The sequence below is a fragment of the Elaeis guineensis genome, chromosome 4, assembly GCF_000442705.2.
Source record: "Elaeis guineensis isolate ETL-2024a chromosome 4, EG11, whole genome shotgun sequence".
Taxonomy (NCBI): Eukaryota; Viridiplantae; Streptophyta; class Magnoliopsida; order Arecales; family Arecaceae; genus Elaeis; species Elaeis guineensis.
Genome location: NC_025996.2, coordinates 25,944,847 through 25,966,639, shown reverse-complemented (window position 1 = coordinate 25,966,639; position 21,793 = coordinate 25,944,847). Strand labels below are relative to the sequence as shown.

The 21,793-nt window shown below is 35.7% G+C and overlaps 1 protein-coding gene across 1 annotated transcript; it reads left to right on the top strand.

The window, feature by feature from the left end:
• Positions 1 to 5,857: 5,857 nt before the first annotated feature.
• LOC105043247 (uncharacterized) lies at positions 5,858 to 18,602 on the top strand. Its single transcript, XM_010920718.4, has 5 exons — positions 5,858 to 6,440; positions 9,202 to 10,823; positions 16,607 to 16,825; positions 16,917 to 17,079; positions 17,165 to 18,602. Exons 1-5 carry the CDS (start codon positions 5,945 to 5,947, stop codon positions 18,394 to 18,396), a joined length of 3,732 nt encoding a protein of 1,243 aa, XP_010919020.2. The 5' UTR covers positions 5,858 to 5,944; the 3' UTR covers positions 18,397 to 18,602.
• The last annotated feature ends 3,191 nt before the right edge of the window (positions 18,603 to 21,793 follow it).

Here is a 21,793-nt window from a genome sequence, read left to right as displayed (position 1 = left end):
GCGGATAAAAAGGTGGGGCCGCAGCCAGAACAGGGGAGGGGTAAAAAGCCGGGGACCTGCGGGAGATCGTCCTCGGCCTTATCCGATCCCGTGGATCCCATCACCGGTCATCATATTTAAAATTGGAAAGAGAAACCAAAGACGGGGATTGTAGCCGGGAGTTTTGGGATTGGATGAGAAGGTGAGAGTTCGCTTAATGTTACAGAAGGTGAGTCTCGATTGGTCACATGTCATGTGTTCGTTTGATTGAGACGGTTGCCGCATTAGGCTGCGGTTTTATATTTCCCGGGGCGGTTTCATCGTACGGTAGGGGGTGGGGTGCCACTTTTACTACCATGGGTAAAAATATTGGCCACCTTTTTTTTCTTTTTTGGCAGCAATATTGGCCACCTTTGATCCGCTACAGGAAGTTAAACAGTAGTGGTTTGTCGTCTAGCGCAGAACAGCGAGCAAGCGGTCTTCACCGTTGGACTGCAAAGGTAGAAGGTAGAATGTTTTTGCTGACTGTAGACGATTAATTGGGTCGATAAGCATCAACAGGTCATAATTAGTAGTTTTACCGAAAAAAGAAAAAAGTAAAAAGAAGAAAGATTAGTAGTGCTTCTCAAACTTTTTTAATATTATAAATTTGTAACACACACTCTTTGGTTCAGCTTACTGTTTTGCAACACACACTCTTTAATTTTTTAATTTTACTCTTTTAATTTTTTGTTAGTATCTTTAATATTAATAATATTATGAAGGATAGATAATTGGTATAGCTTAAAAATAGCTTTGTTATGACTTCATCTACCATATATTTCATGGCGGACTCTTTCAAGCAACCCCAATTTTACATATATACTTGTCTAAGAAAAAATAAATAAAAATTACTTTGATATGAGATTTATAGTAAAATAATATTGCAACTATACGAGAGTTCTTTAAAGAATAATCTGATGGGACAATCAAATCAATAAATCTGATGGATTCTTAAAATATAATCGACAATAATTTTATATTTTAATATGAATAAAAAAATAACAGACACTCTTGATGAGAAGCCAATTATCTCATGCAACTTATTGCATGAAGCGGTGTACCTAACACTATTATTATCAATAAAAAATATTTAATAAGACTAATGCAAGAAAAAAATTTGAATGCTGAAACATGTTTTTCATCAATATGTCATCAAACTATTAAAAAATTAATTTTTAAATCAACTAAAATCATACTTAATTAGCTGTCATATTAGACATGTCATACAGTACAGTAGTGTGTTTGATGGCAATCTTTGTGAAGCAGAGATAAATTTTAGTTTATAGTAGTGCAAGAAACAATTTTGAAGATGATCATAATCTTTATTTTTATTTTTATTTCGGTGTGGTAAGTCCCAGATAACATATATATATATATATATATATATATGCCATTAGCTTTAGCATCAATTATGAAAATTAGTCTGGATGGAATCTACTCTCGCATTTACCACGATACATCTTCTTTTAATACCGCATTTACCATAAAATCAGCAGGCTAATTTCCTTCTCTAAACGTGCAGGTGGCTTTGAAAGCCCATATAACTTTCTTCGCCTATAAAATATCTCTGAAAACAGGATTAGAAAGCTGCCTCATGTAATCTCGTCAATTAATCAAAGCGATCACATACAGGAATCAACCTCCAAATCATCGTCCATGCATTTGTTATACATTTACCATGATCGTACGATGGAATCTCCTCTCTCAAGTCAAGTCTTCCAGTCGGCGACGAAAGTGGGTACGGGGGTAAGAGGGAAAGTTTCCCCTATGGATTTCCGTCGAACAGATAAACGTCACGGGCCTATCCTTTTCTTTTGTTTTATTTCGGCAAGAAATGGGCCCATTCTTTTTGTCCGCCAATTCATGTGAGTAGGACAAGCTTGATAAACTCGACACACACAAATCAAACAACGGCTATCATTCGGAGGCACGCAGCATCGCCCAAAGAATCGTGTTATAGAATTTTCTGTGGAATCCTGGATGCCTTATTAACTTTGTAGATATTTTTTGCTGGTGGTCCCCTTTGGTAGACTTGCCTCTCCAAGGGAGCTTTCCCTTTATCCATTCAAATGACGCATTGATCGTGACGGAGATTAGCGAGGAGAGTGTGCTGGCATTGCCTGAAAGCTACACTCACATCGTCCACGGGTAACCTCTCTGGTCGGTCTTTCTTTAATTGCTGGTAGGTATTCTAAGATGATGACCAATTCATACAAACAATTCTTGCGGCATGAGGCTGATCCATCCAAAAGTTGGCCTGCTACTCCAAGGGTGCCGTGTGTCTCAGAACTTTCACAAAGTTGGCAGGGAGGGTCCAAAGTATATCATCTTGAGGAAGTTTAGTAGCACATGTCGGGCATTGGTGTTACGGATTCGACTGTTTTGTTTTGAAGTTGCTTTGAAGCTAAGAAACATTTTCCCTTTTGAAACGCGCTTTGCACTTGATTAATTAATCATTCCATCAAAAAGGAATCCAAAAGGAACATGACATTGTGCTGGTGGGCCTATTCAAGCGTAATTAGATTCGACATGACTCGAGCTTTACTTTAGACTGGAAACTATGGTCGAGACTCGATTCAGCCTTCTTTTCCAATTAAATCCACAATGATATCAAAAAAATCTATATTTTTTCTAGTACAATGAGACATGAAAATCTGGAGATGTCAAGACAAGAAAATTAGGTGTAACTTTCTACCATGTATGGGCGGCTGGAGAGCAGACCCGTAACGAAGATATTTGTCCATGCAAGTTATTTCCTCCCTTTAATATCTCTCAATGTACACTAATTAGGTGCATCTAATGTATGAAAGATAACCATCAATTGATAGTTTTTATATAATATTTCTTGTCACATGATATAATTTTTCTTTGATCAAGTCAACAATCATGGTTTCAGTGACACGCTCCCATAATAATATTTTAAATAAGAAGTGATAAAAGACGAGCGCTGGATTGTCTCCTGTTGGGTCACGTTTCTCCCTAATTTTTTCGATTAAAAATTTTATACCAGAGATATTTTTTGCGCACCACGAGCGGTGCAAAATAAGTGCACCACTCATGCTCATTGGCTCACGGATGGAGCCAGACACGGTATATGAAAAAAAAATTTTTTTTTCTTTCAATTCTTTTGTTATTTTACTCTCAGTTCAATAGTGCATATCACTTTTGCATAATTTTTTTTTTAATTATTTATTGTAAGTAAAATTAAATTTACTTTTATACAGCATAAGAAACAAATATATTGCAGCACTTTTTCTTGCATGCTACGCCAACATGCATACCATCATTTTTTTTCTTCCCATCTTCAGCTTACTTCTCTTGGAAATTGTATATGCAACCGGTACGCATACATGTTCAACTCTGGTTTGTTGTTAGTAGCAGCACGCATCTAAAAGAATCAGTAGGTCATTTACGTAGAAAAATAATGTTGCATCTATTTGGTTACAGAAGGTTCTTACTGCATGGGATAAGCATATCGGTATAATTCATAAAATTTTAGTGTAATATATGTAGGGCCGGCTTGGATAGGTTAAACTGGATGGCCGTCTTAAGCTTCAGGCCCTATATTGATGTTTGATGCAAGGATGATTTTTATAGTATTATAATAAAAAAATAATTAAATAGATTAATGATAGATTTTACACGTTGCATAACGAATATGTCTATAAAAAATTATTGTATATAGATTAATTTTTCAATGATAATTAATATTTAAAATATATTAATTTTAATAAAAAAATTATTTTTTTATTTAGTTCAGATCTAAAAAATGTGAGAGCCGGCTCTGAATATATGAGGTGTCTGAATCCTAAGTTGCCAAGCTAATATTACATATGCTATATTACGGAGTGCCTTGGAGGATTGTCCTTAATAAAATGAAACATGAACCAAGAGGATCCAATCTTAGAGCAAAACAGGTTTCCTTTAATGTAGTTACATAAAATATAGACCATAATCAGATATTCTTTGCATTTGATCAACCTTTTGATCATCAAACTTAAAATAGAACGTTAACCCCTTTTTTGCCCAAAAAACTAAAATGCTTTGTTAATCTATTAATCCTATCATCTCTCTTTCGTAAACTTGCCATCTATTCATTTTGTTGTTAAATCAACCATTATCTGCATCCAAAGGTGTAAGATTTCATTTTTATTTTTCTTGTTTTATTTTTTAAAAATGAAGAGACTTTTATCAACTAATCTAGTTGGCGGGCTCTCCCTAATAATAATTATACATATATATAGTTGATGGGCTCTCACTAATAATAATCATACATCCATATACATGCACATACATACATATATACACACATATATATAGAGACAGAGATGATTATTATAACTGTTATGGTATAGGTGGGAAGAGCATCTTTTGTCATATATTGGTTATGAGTGAAGAGAGAATATGAAAACTTTCTTTTCTATATGAGATGCTTTTTGAATGATAAAACCATGAGGCTCCAAATGATCAAGGCCTACTGAAACTCAAAGATGGTCAGAACCAAAGTAGATAATATCTTATGTATAAGATGTAGAGTCAACCGAGCCATTCGATCTTTTAACCCTTGACCGAAACATTAGCACCATCTATGAGAATACACAAATTTCTTCTTGACTGGGGAGCTATTGTTGTGGGAGGAGTGTATCTTTAGTTGAACATCGATTATGAGTAGAATTGTCAAGATGGGTCGGCCCGCTTTGACCCACCACAATCTGCCTTTAAATGTGGTGGGGCGGGCTGGCCTGTTTAGCTGGTGGTTTGAAAAAATCCCAATCGAACTCGACCCATCATGGGTTGTAGGTTAAACGGACCAATTTGCTAAAATTTTGAAAAAAAAAATATAAATAATAATATAAATAGAGAAAATGTAGTACTAAAAAAGAGAGAAAATGTAGTATTAAAACAGCAAAATAAACAGAGGATGACAAGTATCCACATGTTATTTTTGTGGATAAAGAAAATATAGTGATCCAGTATAATAAAGTACTGGTAGATCTGAAGCATAAAAATATAATTTGGAAGGTATTTGAATAGTTTTAAGATTGATATACATTAAAAAATATGTAAAACAGCAATATAAACAGAAAAAATATAGTACTAAAATAATATGTGGTATTAAAATAAAAAAACAGGCGAGCCAACATGCCCAATCTGTTCCGAATCTACTACAACTCGCCAAAAAAAAAGAAGCGGGCCAATCCATCCTGACCTGCCCCGGACCTGCCACAAATCGTAATCCAAATGGTATGGGTTATTTAACCCGTTTTTAAACAGATTGCCAAAACATGAACCCAACCCGCCTCATTTACGTAGGGGGTCAGGCCAATCCGATGGGTCCAATCCAAATTGACAGCTCTAGTTATGGGTCAAGAAAAGTATGATTTATATAAATTGGATCTTTTTCTCCCACATGAGGTATTTTTAAAAAACATAATCGTGAGGCTCCAAAATGACCAAGGCTCAATGAAACCTAAAGATGGCCAGAACCAAAGTAAATAATATTTTACGTATACAAGCACAAAGTTAATTTATCCATCCGATCCATCCATTCGAGCCAGGAGTACCATTGACCACAACAATAACCATGGATGATTCTTTGTTTTTTCAGGTAATGAACGGATATAAAAGGACAATCCTGGCATCAAATTAGGATTGCAAGATAGTTTATATAGGGACCAAAGGTCCGGCCCAATCCAAGGAAAAAAAAAAAATTTCCGACCAACCTCTTGTAGTGGCCCAAAATTATGAACAGCCCTTTCAATCCAAAAGTCAACGAGCCTTTCTCGTGGGGAGCCCAAGACGGTTCTCTCAATCCAATAAATTCCACGCCTCCCTTCCTCTCTCCAGCCCTTTTCTTGATCTTGGATTCTTGAAATCTCGATCCTACTGCCTCCTCGCTAGGGCTCTGCGCACCTAACTTCCGATGATCCCGTTCGGCGGAGGTGGTCCGTCTGCGGGCGGCGACGGCGGACCACCCCCACTGCTTCCTTCCTCTTCCTTCTGCTCCTCCATCCTATCGCCGTTGGCTCCTCCTTTCACCGTCGATCGCTGTTACGTCGCCTACCCTCAGCCGATGTCTGCCGCCGGTGACTGGCCCCCTCCCTCTGCTGCCGCTTCCGCCGCCACGTCTTCCCGCTTGTCCTCCCTCACCTCTGGCATCCGCTCTATACCGAGCAGTAGTGTCTTCGAATCCGCCAATATGTATTACCCTAGCTATGCTCCAATCGGCGGTGGCTTGCCGGGATCCGGCGATGATGGCTTCAAACCTTTGCCAGGTCTTGAGGGGTATGGGGGAATGGATTCTGGCCCTTGGAGTGGACCCTTTCTTGGAGAGGAATTGGGAAAAGATAAGGGTTTTGATCGCAGTTCGTCTTGGATGGATCCCTCTTCTAGCTACTGGGCCTCTGCATTCTATAAAGGTATCTCAACTCGTTTTCGTTTGGGAAAAGCGCATTGCTATGTTTAACACATTATGTTGGATTTGTTTGATGCTTGTTATTAATAGTTTTGGATTTACGACAATGAAGTGGCTTTTTTTCTGCAAAACGCATCGATTAGTAAATAGTCCTGGCTGTAGCAATGGTAGGCCTATGGCAAATTCTTGTCCCATCTCTTTAGCCTTTGGCGAGCAAGGCCCTGCAACACTTGAATGGTGGTCTTATCAAGGTTTGTCCTTTCGTTTGCGGATAAAAAACCAGCAGATTTTTTCACCTTTTTGTCTAGAATACTTTATAATGCAGATCAAAGTCTACTTAAATACCTTGTGTCACAATTATTAGTGATATTCTTTGCACAATGCAAAATGCACGAAGAACAAGTCTGATTTTGTATTGCCGTCCAAAGTTTTACAAGGAATCATGATATCAACCATGATAAGAAGGATGAAATCGTAAACTTTCTAACTAGCTTGTAAATCACCAAGAAAATCCACATAGGTGCTTTCTGGTGGCCAAGTAGAAATAGAGAATTTCTCATACAGCCTGAAACTGGCAGTTTTTCAGCTAGTTGCACCAAGCAAAATCTTATACACTAGAGTTCTTATCATTATGTATCTACATTAGATTTTTTTTTTTTTTTCATTTTGCATGTTTACCGTTGACATATCTCTGCAAATTTGCTGGAATTTTATGTACACGAAAATGCCCTACAAATAAACATGTATGAGCTTCCCTGATATGCCTTATATGGCTGATTGGCTGTCCTTTGGAATACATAACTTTCTGTCCATATTACAGTCCAAATTCTATCTGTTATTGTTAAACTCTTTCTTGAACTGGTTGATTGTTTGCTTGATATCACCATCTTCAAATTACTACCAAAACACATCATGCCAAAATGACTTTAAAGCACATAATAAATATGGACCTGCTTGCTACTGCTTTCATTACCCATTTTTGTTTTCAAAAACCCACGAAAAAAAAGTGTACTGGATCAGGTCCCATACAAGGAAACCATTGTGCTTTTTCCAATCGTTTTCTATAAATCTTCATGGTTTTTGGGAGGCAAAGAGTTTTTGCTTTCAGAAAAATGAACAAACGGTGGAAGTTGGAATAGCAAAAGTCTGGAGCAAACTCTGTTGTCTTAAAAACAATTTTTTAGATATGCTTCTCCAGTAACAAGATTTGAAGGCAAACTTACTAAAGTAAGTAGTTTGCTTCAATAGATCAAGCAAACCATCAATACAAGGGAGTGGATATGCTTTCTTTATTCAGATCATTGTAGTCAATGCCTGTATGCCAAGTACCATGCCTTTTAAATACCAATACAATTTAATAACTGTTGGTGGTGACCTAACAACAAGATAGGATGACTTTCTAGTGTTCCGCAAATATATAAACAATAACATCTCTAGCCTTATTAGGGCATATTTCAAAACTCATGCCTCTGCGTTTAATGAATGGTTATCTCTTTTATGGCAGTCTTCTGTATCTAGTATATGAAAATTTTTGAAATGCAAGGTCTATAATATAACTTGAGTAGACCATGAACCGAAGAAAAAGAAAAATCATGGGCAAGTAGGTTTGGATCAAATTCATACTTGTATTTTCTCAATGAGATACAAATATATTTAGAAAAGAAAAAGATGAAATGTGAATGCTTATGGTACTTCAATACCGTATAGTAGGCGAAGGTTGTGTGGTATGTTCTGTACTACAGTCCTCTAACAAAAAAAAAGAGTAATCTTATTTATACCTTGCTGCCTTTTTGGCTTGTAGTTTTGGGCACATTAAGGGAATTGAGTCCCAAAAAATGTGAAGAAGATGAAAGAACAACTGGAGAGAAGGAGAGTAAGGAGGACGAGGCAAGGAGAAGAAGATAGGCAATAAATGGGGCCAAGCCATCTTGTTGCTAATAAAATAAGTTACCCGCTTATAGAAAAGAGTGACAAGCAAAAATAAACTAGTGGATGGGCAGTATATGAGCTAATTACCACTGACATCAGACAAATATATAGGCAGAAATACATGGGATGGCCAAACAAAACATGCCAAAAACCTTTTGTAAATGGAACTTGTTACATTATGGTCAACTATCATAACTGTATATAAACCTGCTGATGTTACATCTCATGTGTTTTGTTGGGTTCCATCAATTTCTCCATCACTAGGAGTTTCAAATTCCTGCTAATTGAATTGTTTGATCGATGGTAATTGCTGCTGCTTTAATGTTGATATGAGGAATGTTTTCTTTTTTTCTCTATTTTCGCATGCACTTCACATCTACCCATGGTATGCTGTACGCCCATACCGGTTAGTACCATTTTGTACAGACCATACTGTACTGGTATTAAACTGGTACACATCATGATTCATTGAATTGACCCCCACAATTGGGTGTATATTGATACTATACCAGGATGGCACTGGTATGGGATTTGATACCGAGACGGTGAACTTTGTGTACCTAAACAATATTCTTGTCCTCCATTAGTAGAGCACATGATTCACTTTTTTGTCGAAACTTAGTCTAATACTCATGTATAATCAGGAACTGACATTCTAAAAAGTAAAAAGACTTCTAGCAGATCATGGTTTCTTGACATAGTTTCGTTGAACCACTAAAAATTGCCTTCATTACATTTCAGTAATTCTATTGTATGTTTAGGTTCCAATAATTTTCATATGTGGTATTGTCATTGCTTCACGTTTTTTTCTAGCATCTGCCAATGCTATCTTGCAGGAGGTGCTGCTGAAGGTTTAATGGTATGTGAAGATGCTTCGCTTGTTCAGGGAAATAGTGCTACCTCCTCAGCAAGAAATCTTCACTATGGACCTGAAAGCTCTGGATGGCTAGGTGATAAGTACCCAGCTATTTACAAGGAGAACCAGACTCTCCCTTTTGACCAGTTTGGACCATCACTTCTGGATCCAAGTGCATTATTTGACAGATTGTCTTATTCTCGGTCACAAGAGTCAACATCTATTATGAAAGCATGCGATCCCTTTAATTTAAACTCAACCAATAAATATACTGCACAACTTGCTTCATGTTCAAGCAATCCAGTGTTGTACAATCCAGCTACAGCATGTTCTGCCTCAACCTCAGTATATGATCTGTCGACTGAAAGAATGTTTTCATCAATGGATTCTGCTATGTCAGAAAATGGATATTCGTCTATTCAACGTGTGAATCCATGTGGAATTAATCTTAATTATTTTGACTATATTACAAGTGAGCAGAAGGAGCCTGTACTGATTAAGGAGCCTACGATCAGTCAAATTACTGAAGAGGGTAACAAGGAGCGGAGCGTTGACTCTGGAAATATGAAAAGAAAATTCAGTGCTTCTGTAATTTCTTCTCCAATGAAAAATGATTTTCCTGTAGGCCATAACTCACTAATCGGGAATCTTATGGACTGTTACTCAGAGGCAAAATGTGGGTTAAGAAGTACACGGTTGAGCCTGGGTAATTCTTCTGCCTCTGCTAGTGCTTCTGTTGAACCTGACAATTCCATGCAAACTTCTTCAGACCCACTTGATCAGCATAGCCTTGCCGTGGATTCACCATGTTGGAAAGGAGCTCCATCTTCTCGTCAATATCCATTTGGCATTGGAGACAAAGCAGATGGTTGTCCTGTAGTAAAGGAATTAAAAGGTCACAATGATTTGGATCAAGGTCAAAAGCATCTTCTAGTCAGTGCCAAATATGTAGGAATTCCATCTTCAGAACATTTTCTAAGTTCAATTTGCAGGGAGAACCAAAAAGATTCTTCTTTATCTTATCCAGGAGAACCCTCTTCAGTTGGTTTGCCATGTATGCATAAAAAATTTGAAGATGCTAAAGGAGAATGTTCAGGTTGGGCAGAGCCTGGCTTTGAGAATAGCGGCCAAGTAGGAAACATTCTTGAAGAAAAGAATAATGAAGCTACAAAATATCTAAATACAGATTTTGGACCGAAGGATCATGCCTTGAAACAATTAGTTGAAGAAGAGGGTGTTTCCTCTGCCTATCATAACACAGTGGTCGGTGGAATGGTAAATCCTGAGATGAATGTTAAGGTTGCAGGCCAAGATAGCTCATCTGATTTTAGTTGCTGTGCTAGAGACCACATCATGAAATCATCTTCTTCTGAAGTTGCCATTCCTAGTAAAAATGTTGAACTACCAGGTTCATCTGATCCTGCAGGTGTATGTTACCCCCCAGGAGAAGATCCTGAACCTATTGTTAAGGCTCTGCATGGTTTATCGGAATTGCTTTTCTCTCGTTACGACAGAGATGTCAACGACTTGAAAGAGCATGACCGTGAACTTCTGCATCAAGTAATTGACAATCTCAAAGCTTGCCTTGTCAAGAACAGAAAGGTATGAATTGTGTTATGAATTTTGTTATTATTGTAGCTTATCTTAGTTTCATAATGTCAGGAATCAACTTTTCATAAGTAAATTTTAATTATCTTTATGGCTGTACGGTATGCAGTTCACTACATTAACTGGATGTTATGTATGATTTGTTCCTTTGGCTCTTAACATAACCAGCAGGTATTAGGTATAGTTGTCTCCTTTTGAGATCTTCATTTGGAAAATTTAGTTGATATTAGAGGACCAATCTTTAGAATGGATTCAAGGCTGTAGAAGGCACTGATACTTGTGCTTGACTATAAGAGTGAGTGATTTCAAGCATGTTGATGAAGATGTTTCAACAAGTACTCTGCTAAAATGATCAATTCAGAGTATAGCAATAAATAATCAAGCTGGATATGTAACTAAAAGATGTTTGTGCTTCAATTATCATGATAAATATTTAAAAGGAAATTTGTATCTGTTTAGTATATGCTAAACTTTCTTGATCAAGATTTAGCTCCAATGTTCATAAATGAGAGAATAAGTTGGTGGAAATGATTTGTCTAATAGCACTGAGATAAAAATTTTGACTAAGGTTTCAATGTCATTTTGAAGATGTAAGCATAAATTAGTCTTTCTTCTGATTATTATATAAATGTTGTAAGGGTTCACTGTAAGTACATTTTTTTAGTGGTGCTAGTTATCCTGTCAGGCATGGAAATAGCTTTCAGATGGTTTAATCCGAGGATGAGTAGGTAGTCACTCAATTCTTTTTTAGATGATGCAACATCTCCTTATCTTAAAGTTTCTCAATGGCTTCTGGAACTTGTAGTCCCATGAGTTGCCCCTCATGCACAAATAATCCAACTGTAGTAAGGCTAGCTCTGCTTGTTCACAGCTCCAGAAGGCATGTTCCAACAACCTCAGTGTCATCTTCTCTATCATGGCCTTCTTTAGTTCCAAAATGTACTTGCAAACTTCCTCCTCCCACTTGTGTCTCGCACCTTGTATTATCATTTGCTCAAAAAGTTAGTTAATGGGGTCAAGGCTGAAAGCTTGATGAACAATCCATATTAGTTAACAAGTCCTAGAAAAATATTGGCTGACCTTTGAAGGAGCTTTCCACTAAATTACTGCACCTTGTCATTTCAAATCATTGCCCAATTCGACATGACAATTTGTAGGCAAAGAAACACTTCTCCCTCTTTCTGTAGATTTGGATTCTCTTTCATTGGCTAAACATGATTAGACGTTGAATATTCTCTTAAATGGTTTTTATTTGTCATATGGGGTCAAAAGAGCTTGTCCATGAGTTTGTAGATGAAATCCAAAGCAACCAATATCACATGACCACAAATTCCTGAACCTTGCATGCATTTTGACTAGAGCATTTCATAGTCTCCAGCAAGGATATCTCAACTTAGATTGAGTTTGTAAAAGAAGCATCTAATCAAAGAGCTATGTAAATTAAATATCCTTTTTTTTGGTAGTCTTATTGATTCTTTGGTGTATGTGGACCTACTTTGGTCTTTACTGGATGCATGAATGCTACTTGAAGATGTTTCAGAAGTGACTAAGACCCTGTTTGGCCAAGCTTTTAGAGTGCCAAAAAATACTTTTTGATTTTCAGAAAGCACTTTGGGGTAATACAGTAACGTTTGGTAAAAAATCAGGAAGCTATTTTGACTTTGCTAGAAAGTTGAAAAGGTTTACTTGGAAAAGCTCTATTTTAAAATTTTTTTAAAAAGTGCTTTCTAACTAATGTCGGAAAGCTGTTTTGATTTAAATGAAAATTTTTTAATGACAAAATACCCACTAACAATCTTGTAATTATATCATATTGTATTATTATATTATAAATATATAATATAATCTATTATAGTATTATTATATTATTAAAATATAATTTGATATAACAATATTTATTGATAATATAATATTTTATAATATAATATAATATAATTTATTATTAGATTAGATTATAATCAATTATATTATATACATTATATATTACATCATAATTATAATAATATAGTATATATTATATTATATTACATTATATGATAATAATATTATACAATAAAATAATATTTTAAAATGCAATAATATTTATGTTATATATATAACATAATCTATTATATTATAATTTATTATTAGATTGGATTATAATCCATTATATTATATTACATTATATATTATATCATAATTATAATAATATTATATTATAGTATATATTATATTATATTTTATTATATCATAATAATATTATATAATAAAATAATATTTTAAAATATAATAATATTTATGTTATAGACATATAATATAATCTATTATAATATTATTACATTATAATAATACAATACAACATAATAATATTTTAATAAGAATATAACATAATTATATTATAATAATATAATATAATATATTATATTATATTATAATCTATTATTACATTAGATTATAACTAATATATTATATTACATTATAAATTATATTATAATTATAATAATATGATATTGTATTATAATATTATGTAATATTATATGATAATAATAGTATATAGTATAATAATATCTTAATATATAATTAATATAATATTATATTATATTATTCTCTACTATACAATACTATGCAATATTTTTTATTATTTTTTTATCATACTAAAAATATTTTTTTTATTTTAGTTACCAAACATATGTTAAAGTTCTAAAGCATTTTATAAATATGGTTACCAAACGTTAATAGCTTTTTGTAAAAGCTCTACTTTCAGAAGCTCTACTTCAAAAGGCTCAAAAAGCTTTACTTCAAAAGCCTCCAAAAGCTCCACTGCTAACAACAATTCCAAACATAGCCTAAGTGCTAGATTGAGCAATCTACATCTAGCTCCAACTTTGCCTTTAGAAGATAACGTTGAATTTATTAATTAACTTGATAGAATAGTGATCCCCACCGGCAATTCTTCTAGTTTATTCTCTTCTTGATGTCTCTTTATGATGGATGATGGTTTTTTGGTCATTGGTGCATGAGGGTGTTCATGTCCCACAACTAACTATTTTTCTCATGCCATTGGTTCTGTCCATGTGGGAGTGGCAGTTGATACAGGGAAAGTGTAAAATGTATAAGACATACATTGTGTGCTCAAGTGATCTTTTCAGCAAGATAGCATTGTCTTGCCATTATGCATAATTAATCAGTGTCATCCTACCCATGCAATTCTCCATGTTCAATCTTATGATTGCAAACCATTACCATGACCATTAAGACTTGTCCAACTATTTGAGGTCAGCTTTAAGAATTCAAATTTGCCAATAATTCCTATCAAAAGCTGTTTTTGATGTTATTTTAAGATGTTTCAAATTTTCTCTTACAACTTCAGTCCATGTTACTACAGCCTTTCCTTCCGCTTTCTAAGTCCTTTGAAAAGATGAACACGTTTCCTTACTGGAGCCTTATAATAATTTGGCTGTACATGCTCCTTATTTCTCATAAGAAAAGGTACGTGATTGCTTAAGAGGCATTCTGGTACATGTTTGCCACTTTATGACATTGAGCCAAATTGCACCTATCTTGGGGTCCTCCATGCCTGTGCACTCCTCAGTTTGGACTTCGTAAAGACATTCACTGGCAAGTGATGGCTTATCCTTACTTTGGTCTTCATGAAATCCCTTTTGGCGACCAGCTTTCTTGCTCTCCTTAGCTGTTCTCATGCATAATATTGGTGGCTGGGAACTAGAGGATCAAATTTACCTCTGGACTATAGCCATGACAATGTTCAACTTGTAGGTCACATAACTTTGGAACTTTTGGGTCACCTATGTTTGCATGCCATCAAGGAGAGGAACCAATCCTTGTAAATCTTCTTGGCCATATGTTTTAACCAACCTTGAAGTTTACTTAGAACTCCATCATGCTTCTTTTTAGTTGTTATGTGCCATGAATTCCTCTCTCTCTTTCTCTCTCTCTATCTCTGCTTTTCTGGTTGTTGGGTTTTTGTTTTTGGGGTTTGGGGGGGGGGGGGGAGGGGAGGAGGATAAAGTGGGCCCTTAGTAGTCAGAATCTTCTAGCTTCCTCAGCGCCTCCTTACTAAAAGTGTCTAGAATATCTGCTTGTCTGGATCCGCACCTGTTCCTGATTTTGGCAACTAAGATTGGGCTATATTTTCTGCTACATCTTCCCAACAAACACCTATCTTGATCTTGACATGGTAGCTTTACCAAAGCATTGCATCCATGATAAATTCTCAACTTTGTCAGCTGGGCTATATAGGAGCTCATTAATTTTAGGACCCTATTCTTTGGTGTTTCATTATTCTGAGAATTTGGAAGGCCACTACCTTCTCCATGAGAGTTAGTGGTCTTTCCTATGCTTCCATAGCCTGTGACCTTGGCCCTTGGTTTCTGTAACTCAGTCACACATTCCTTTCTTCATGTTTCGTGAACTTGGTCTCGACTCTCGAGCTTGCCAGATGGTCACTAAAGGTGACACATCATTGATGTTGCTTTTAACTCTTTAAGCAAAGTCCTTAGATTGGTTGTGCATAACATTTTGATTCTATATTTCTGAGACAGATGTGGGTTGGAGACCAAATTGATCCTCCATATCAGCCTAGTCGTCTGATCCCCCTTGACAGAGCTGATCATGTTGGAGTGGCAGATGTCTGGTGGGAGTGCTGAAATAATGAAATGGTGAGACTGGTGATGGTTGATAATGGGTGGCAATGGTAAAGGTCTTGCATTGGACGGATGGTGGTTATGATGGAAGGGCAGTGCTGGATGGGGCGGTAGGCAGTGAGTGATGTGGTTGCTGCTAAGCTTAGTGTCAATACCATTGTGGTGGCTGCGGCAATGAAAGTTAATAGACATGCAGTAGCCTCAGGTGCACCATTACTGGGAGATAACACATCCAGATTTCCTCTCCATGCCATAATTTGAAAAGGGATATCCTCATTACCAAAAAAAAAAAAATCCTTATTAAAAAAAAAAAAAGATATCCAATGTAGATCCATTTACAGTAGTGAAACATTACAGCAGGGGTGTAATTCCAGCAAGTTTTTGTTTATATGGACATTTTGTGAATAGCAAAACATGGTGATCTTATTGTGATTAAGATAATCAAAGGCAAACATACCCATATTAGCTATCTAGAAGGTACAAATTGTTGCAGATACATGTGAAAACGTCTTCTTTAGAATAAGATTGTTCCCTTTCATCTCAACTGTTTAATTTCTATTGTTAGAATCAGTGTCTTTCTTCCCAATGAGTTTGGCATGCAAGATCTTCATGGATGTTGAGGATAATGTTCCCGATCCATATATACTGCATGCTCGATCTAACCGAGCTTGTTCATCAGAGAACTTGGTTGCACTGTTGATTTCTTTCTACCTGGCAAAGCACCCCTGATATGTCCATGTATGTATAAATGGAACCAATTTTATAATTCTTATTTTATATCTCCCAGTCTGTCTCTCTTTTTTCTGTTTTTTTCCATGCAAGGGAAAATTAAAGCACAATAGGTGTAACACCACATCCATATCTTCCAACAACCAAACGGAAGTTTGGCTTTATTGTCTGTTGTATATTGTTCAACTCTACTGTTCTTTCCTCATCATGGTTAATCTTTTAAATTATTATCTTTTGCTGAAAATTTTCATCACAGATTTCTTTAGAAATTATATAGTCAAAAAGGTTCTTATATCTGGTATAATTTTCTGTGCTTTATTTAATGCTTCAGAATTATGTTAATATCGCATGGTTATGTTCATGAAATCCAGTGGATGAATTCTGCTTCCATATGACTTTTTTCAGGATGTTGCAAAGGAGACTTCTAATGTTTTTGGGATGGAGGCTGTTCCACCTCAAGTGGATGTTCCAAAGATTGTTGATGATCCAAAAACGAGCAACAATGAAGGTGCCAAAGGCATGAAGCATAGGATGCCTTCTAGCGGGCTTGGTGTGGACAATGATAAGGTCAAGGATGTTTGTTCTGTAGGTTTTGATGCAGATTGCAGCATGCACATGGCCCAGGTATTGCTTGATCTCAAGATAGCACCATTATCTGTGTAAACTCTTTTCTTCCCATCAGCATGTATCATGCACGCCTGTTTGTCATCCGCAGGCCTTACACAAGGTTTCAAAGAGAGGTTTTGACCAGGAAGAGGACCCTCAGACTCTGTTGTACAAGAATCTGTGGATCGAGGCAGAAATTGCATTGTGTTCGATGAAGTATGAACTTGCACGTATGAAGCTTGAGATGGAAAATGACAAGTGCCACCAAAGAGGTTAAAATTCTGATTTTAACTGAAGACTTTTTGGCTGTTTATTGGAGTTCTGTGTTTGATATCTAACAATTTTGTCTCATTGCAGCAAATTTTCATGATTCATCAGATATGGAACGAAAACTTTCACATTTGACCAGACTAAGAAGTTTGAATTTGGTGAACTACCTAAATGTGAATGATGGACCACGATACAAAGCTGAAGAGAACTCATGCGATACTTCGACCCAGCAGGCTTACGTAGGCAAACAGAGTCCTATGAAACCTCACGAAGTAAAAGCAAACTGGGCAGATGAAGTTGATGCCTCTGTTTTAAATAGGTTCCGAGTTCTAAAAGCTGTATGCAGCCCTCATTTAGATAGTGGAAATGCTGCTGGACTGAATTACGTCCCAGCAAAGCTTGCTGATTTGGGATTTAGTCAGCAGAATCAAAAATCATGTACTCCTGATGAACCTAGCAGTTACTTTAAACCACATGAAGTAAACACAAGCAAGACAGACGAGGTTGATTCCTCTGTTATGGCAAGACTCAGAGTTCTAAAACAACGGGGAGATATTTCAAACTCTCTTAGCACAGAGGAGTATCCAGAAAAACTGGGCTCTGTGGATCCTGGAGGCTGCTTGGAAACGAAAGAGACTGTGTGCAGCATTAATTTAGACAGTGAAAGTACTGCTGGAGTGAAGTACCTGCCAGCAAAGTCTGCTGATTTGACTTTTTTTCAGCAGAATCAACAGTCATATACTCCAGATGAACCTGTCAGTTGTTGGAAGCCTCATGAAGTAAAGACAAACGAGGCAGATGAGGTTGATTCCTCTGTTATGGCTCGACTCAGTATTCTAAGAGGACGGATTGATCATGTAAACTTTAACAATTTAGGAGAGCATCCAAAGCTACTTGACTCTGTGGATGTTGAAGGTTGCTTGGGAAGAAAAGATGGCATGTGCAATTCAGGTGGTGAAAATACTGCTAGGGAGAAGTCAGAGAACTTCATGCCAACAAAGCTTGCTGACTTGAGCTTCATGCAGAAGAACGAACAGCTGTATGCTGAAGATGAACCCAGCAAAAGTTCTTTACTAAATAGCAGTTCCAACATTCAGCATCTTGATGCAAATGCCAATGATGGAAATGAACTGTATCTAAACAACAATTCAGAGTCAACAGCCAGAGAATCTCCTGTATGCACAGCAAATGGCCTAGTCAGTCAGTCATGCATGCCTGATCAGCAGTGGAAGCAAAATGTTACAGGAGGGTCTGGTAGCCTGTCGTCAGACTGGGAGCATGTGCTGAAGGATGAGCTCACATGGTGCAGCAGTGCATGAACCAAGGTTTAAATTTTATCCTGCTTTTGCTTGAGAATTTCTTAGAGAAGTTTACCTGTAAATAGCAGACTTTTAAGTAATAAATTATGCTACATTTTCAACATTTCAAGTTGCTTGTATTTTTGGATATTGTAAATCTGAACGGTTCAACTGTTCATGAGGTGGATGTTTATGAAATGAGATTTGCATGCTGGCTTGCTTGTGGATAGGTTGAGCACCACGTTGCAGCATGGGGTTTGATGTAGTTTGTTACTTTCGAGGAGCAGGGCCATCTGAAACAGATAGCACATGGGATGTGGCATATTTTTGTGTCAAGTAGATGGACATGCCAATTTCCAGCATTTTCCTGATATTCATGACAGGCCATGGTCAATTCTAGCATTGATTAGAAAGTTGTATGATATTTGTTTGTTGTGCTGTGTTGATGAATCTTTTGCTACTGATTCATATGAGGATTGCCTTGTCACATCATAAACATTGGTAAGCATCTGTTATTATTATTATTATTATTTGTAGAACGTAAGCATTTGTTATTATAAGCTCTATCATCCACATATCTGTGGTCTCTTTTCCCCATTTTTTGTTTACTCCTCTTTATCAGCTATTTCTAGCGATGTTCAAGGGAACTTGTAAGCTCTCTAACAACACATGCGATTTATTTTAGAAATTTCAACGTTCACAGAAGGCACTGTATTGAACTGTTATCACAGAAGCTCTGATCATGCTTTGACTGCAAAATTCTAGAAGTAATTAATGCATGCACTTTGCTGAGTCCTTTAAGGCAAACCTTATCTCTATTTATACTTTGACATTCTCTTTCACCACGAGCAGAATAGTAAACAAGAAACTTCTTGCCTGCTATGTATATTTTTTCATAATAATTTCCTTGTACCATTTTTGAGTGAAAATCTCTTGTTTCTTAGGCGCTTTTTTTTTTTTTTTGAAGTGCAACATTAATCGCCAGTATAAATATCTAGAGATAAACCACCCAAGACCTAAATCCAAAGGCTTTGGTTGATGCTTAGTGCAGCGTATGACCATTTGGAGGAAGTCTCAGTTTGTTACTTTAAATGATAACCTTGTTCTACCAAGCTATCATTCTATGTGTTGCCATTATAGTTTTTCAATGTCTAAATATCACATTAACCACTATCTTAGCCACTTGTCATTACTTGATAATAAGTACCCTTAAAATGCGTACATATATTATATTTTTAATGTCTAAAAAAGGTTAAACTATCTGTCATGCCCGATCAATCAGCATGAGCCAAGAATTTAATAGATGGCTATCTGGCCTATTAGATATGCAAGGCATGCCTGAGTTTCTCAATTTACAAATATATGCACGAGAACATGTAGTGGTAGAACATAGTGTCTAGAATATTCCGATATTATTAATTATGTGAATCAAGTAGAGTCTACATAGAGATATTGCCACCAAGTTACACAATATTTTCCATACAATTTCTTTAATTGAGGGAAAACCAGCTTAACCCTACTCCAGTGCTTAGTCCATAAACCTATCCATGTTGCTCCTGGACATTTGGTAAAAAAGACGAGAAAAAGAACACTGAGCTAATGGTCTAGTAAGCTGTCTCCATACCTCTGGTTGGATCAAGTATATACGTATATTTATATAGATAAAAATAGTATTTAGATAAATACCAAATATCATAATAAATTTAGTCGAAACTTATCAGGAATGGAAATCCACAATTGGCAATAGATGTTTAACAATTTAAAAATTCACCATCCAAAATATAAAAACTAGTCCTAAATACATCTCATAGAGAAAACCTCTTCTACGAAAGTTTCGATAAAAATATTATAATTAGCCATAATCAATCTTGCGATAAGTTCGAAAGAAATTAGCTCTTAAATGTATGCTATTAATCAGCATTAGCAATCAGTCTTGATTGGCTAGGTCCAAGATCAAACTAGCTCTAAGTCATATAAAAATATGTTGGGGATTAGCCTTACCTAAGTAAGCCCAAAAAAGACTCATTCTTGAACAAGTGTGCCCAATGATCGTCATATATCCAATCAAATTAACACATTTTTTGATGTATCATTCAATTTTATGCTATTTCATGCTTGATCCATAATTTTAAAATTTATTTAATGTAGAGCACATATAATATTTAATGTAAATATGCATAAGTATTTTTATACTTTCAATTTCAAATATGCTGATTATTTTTCAAACTCAGATATAAAGCTAAGTATTATAAATTTTAAATGGCATGTATGAAAAATTACTAGAACCAGGTTTTAACCATCTAATTGGCATTGTCCAAAAATTTCCATTTATAAAGTTTCCAACGATCTAAAATAAGATATTGAATTATTAGGCTCTTTCCAAAGCCTTAGAAGCATGAAAGGCCTTACTATGCAGCGAGGCCCACTCAGGACTCCACCATCTAGGATCCATTCCGATCAAGGGTGGCTATCCTAAATTCTATTGGCTGACAGCTCTGCCTCTAGATGGTCGAGTCCAAATCTGGACTAATTTCAAGTTCTTATTAATTAATTTAAGGCAAAATATATTTTTACCTCAGTTAAGGGACCAGAGCGTAGAGCCTCCTGCTAGTCTCCTTGCACTCCCATACAAAAATTGAGACCAAAATTAGAAGAGAAGAATAAAAGGAAGAGAGATAGATGGGAATTAGATTCAGCACTAGTTGTAGGGTGGAAGAGAGAGAAGCATAGGTGGAGGATCAATCTCGAGTTGGGTAGAGAACCATTTAGTTCATGGATAGAATTTTGCTTCATTTGAATGTTTTTTTTTGAAAAGTTGATGCTTGATATATGACATCTAGAAACATAGTTTTTATATATTTAGTTGATTATGAAAAAATGACACATTACAGACGACTTATGTTTGATTGAATATCTCCTTTCTAGAAAAAATTATGTAAAATATATATTATGCCTTAATAAATAGAGACCTTATTTATTCTATTTTAAAAGTTTAAGAATATTTTTGAAAAAAAAAAGTAACCAATTTTCAATCCATGGGAAAGTGACTTTCCTGCCCCATATAAATCTTTCTTTTTCGTGAAATATGAGAATCTTATTCTCATGAAAAATCTATTTTTTTTCTCTTTTGAAAACTCCAATCAAATATGACATATTTCTCGTATTTTTCATTGACCATACTTTCTCTTCTACAACCAAACAAGTCTAAAATAGAGAAAAGAGCTCTTTATCTTTTCTCTTAGGACTCATTTGGTTTGCAAGAATAATTTTATCTTACAAAAATATATTTTTGGGAAATTGATGTTTGAACATGTTATATCGAAAAAAATAGTTTTGATATATTTGAATTACTATGGGAAAGTGACAAAGAAATATATTTTTTAGTAATTTATATTTAATTGAACATCTATTTCTTGAA

Coding starts and splice junctions, on each gene's coding strand:
- LOC105043247 (XM_010920718.4), top strand. CDS start 5,945: ATGATCCCGTTCGGCGGAGGTGGTCCGTCTGCGGGCGGCGACGGCGGA. Junction 6,441..9,201: donor GGCCTCTGCATTCTATAAAG/GTATCTCAACTC, acceptor GCTATCTTGCAG/GAGGTGCTGCTGAAGGTTTA. Junction 17,080..17,164: donor TGACAAGTGCCACCAAAGAG/GTTAAAATTCTG, acceptor GTCTCATTGCAG/CAAATTTTCATGATTCATCA.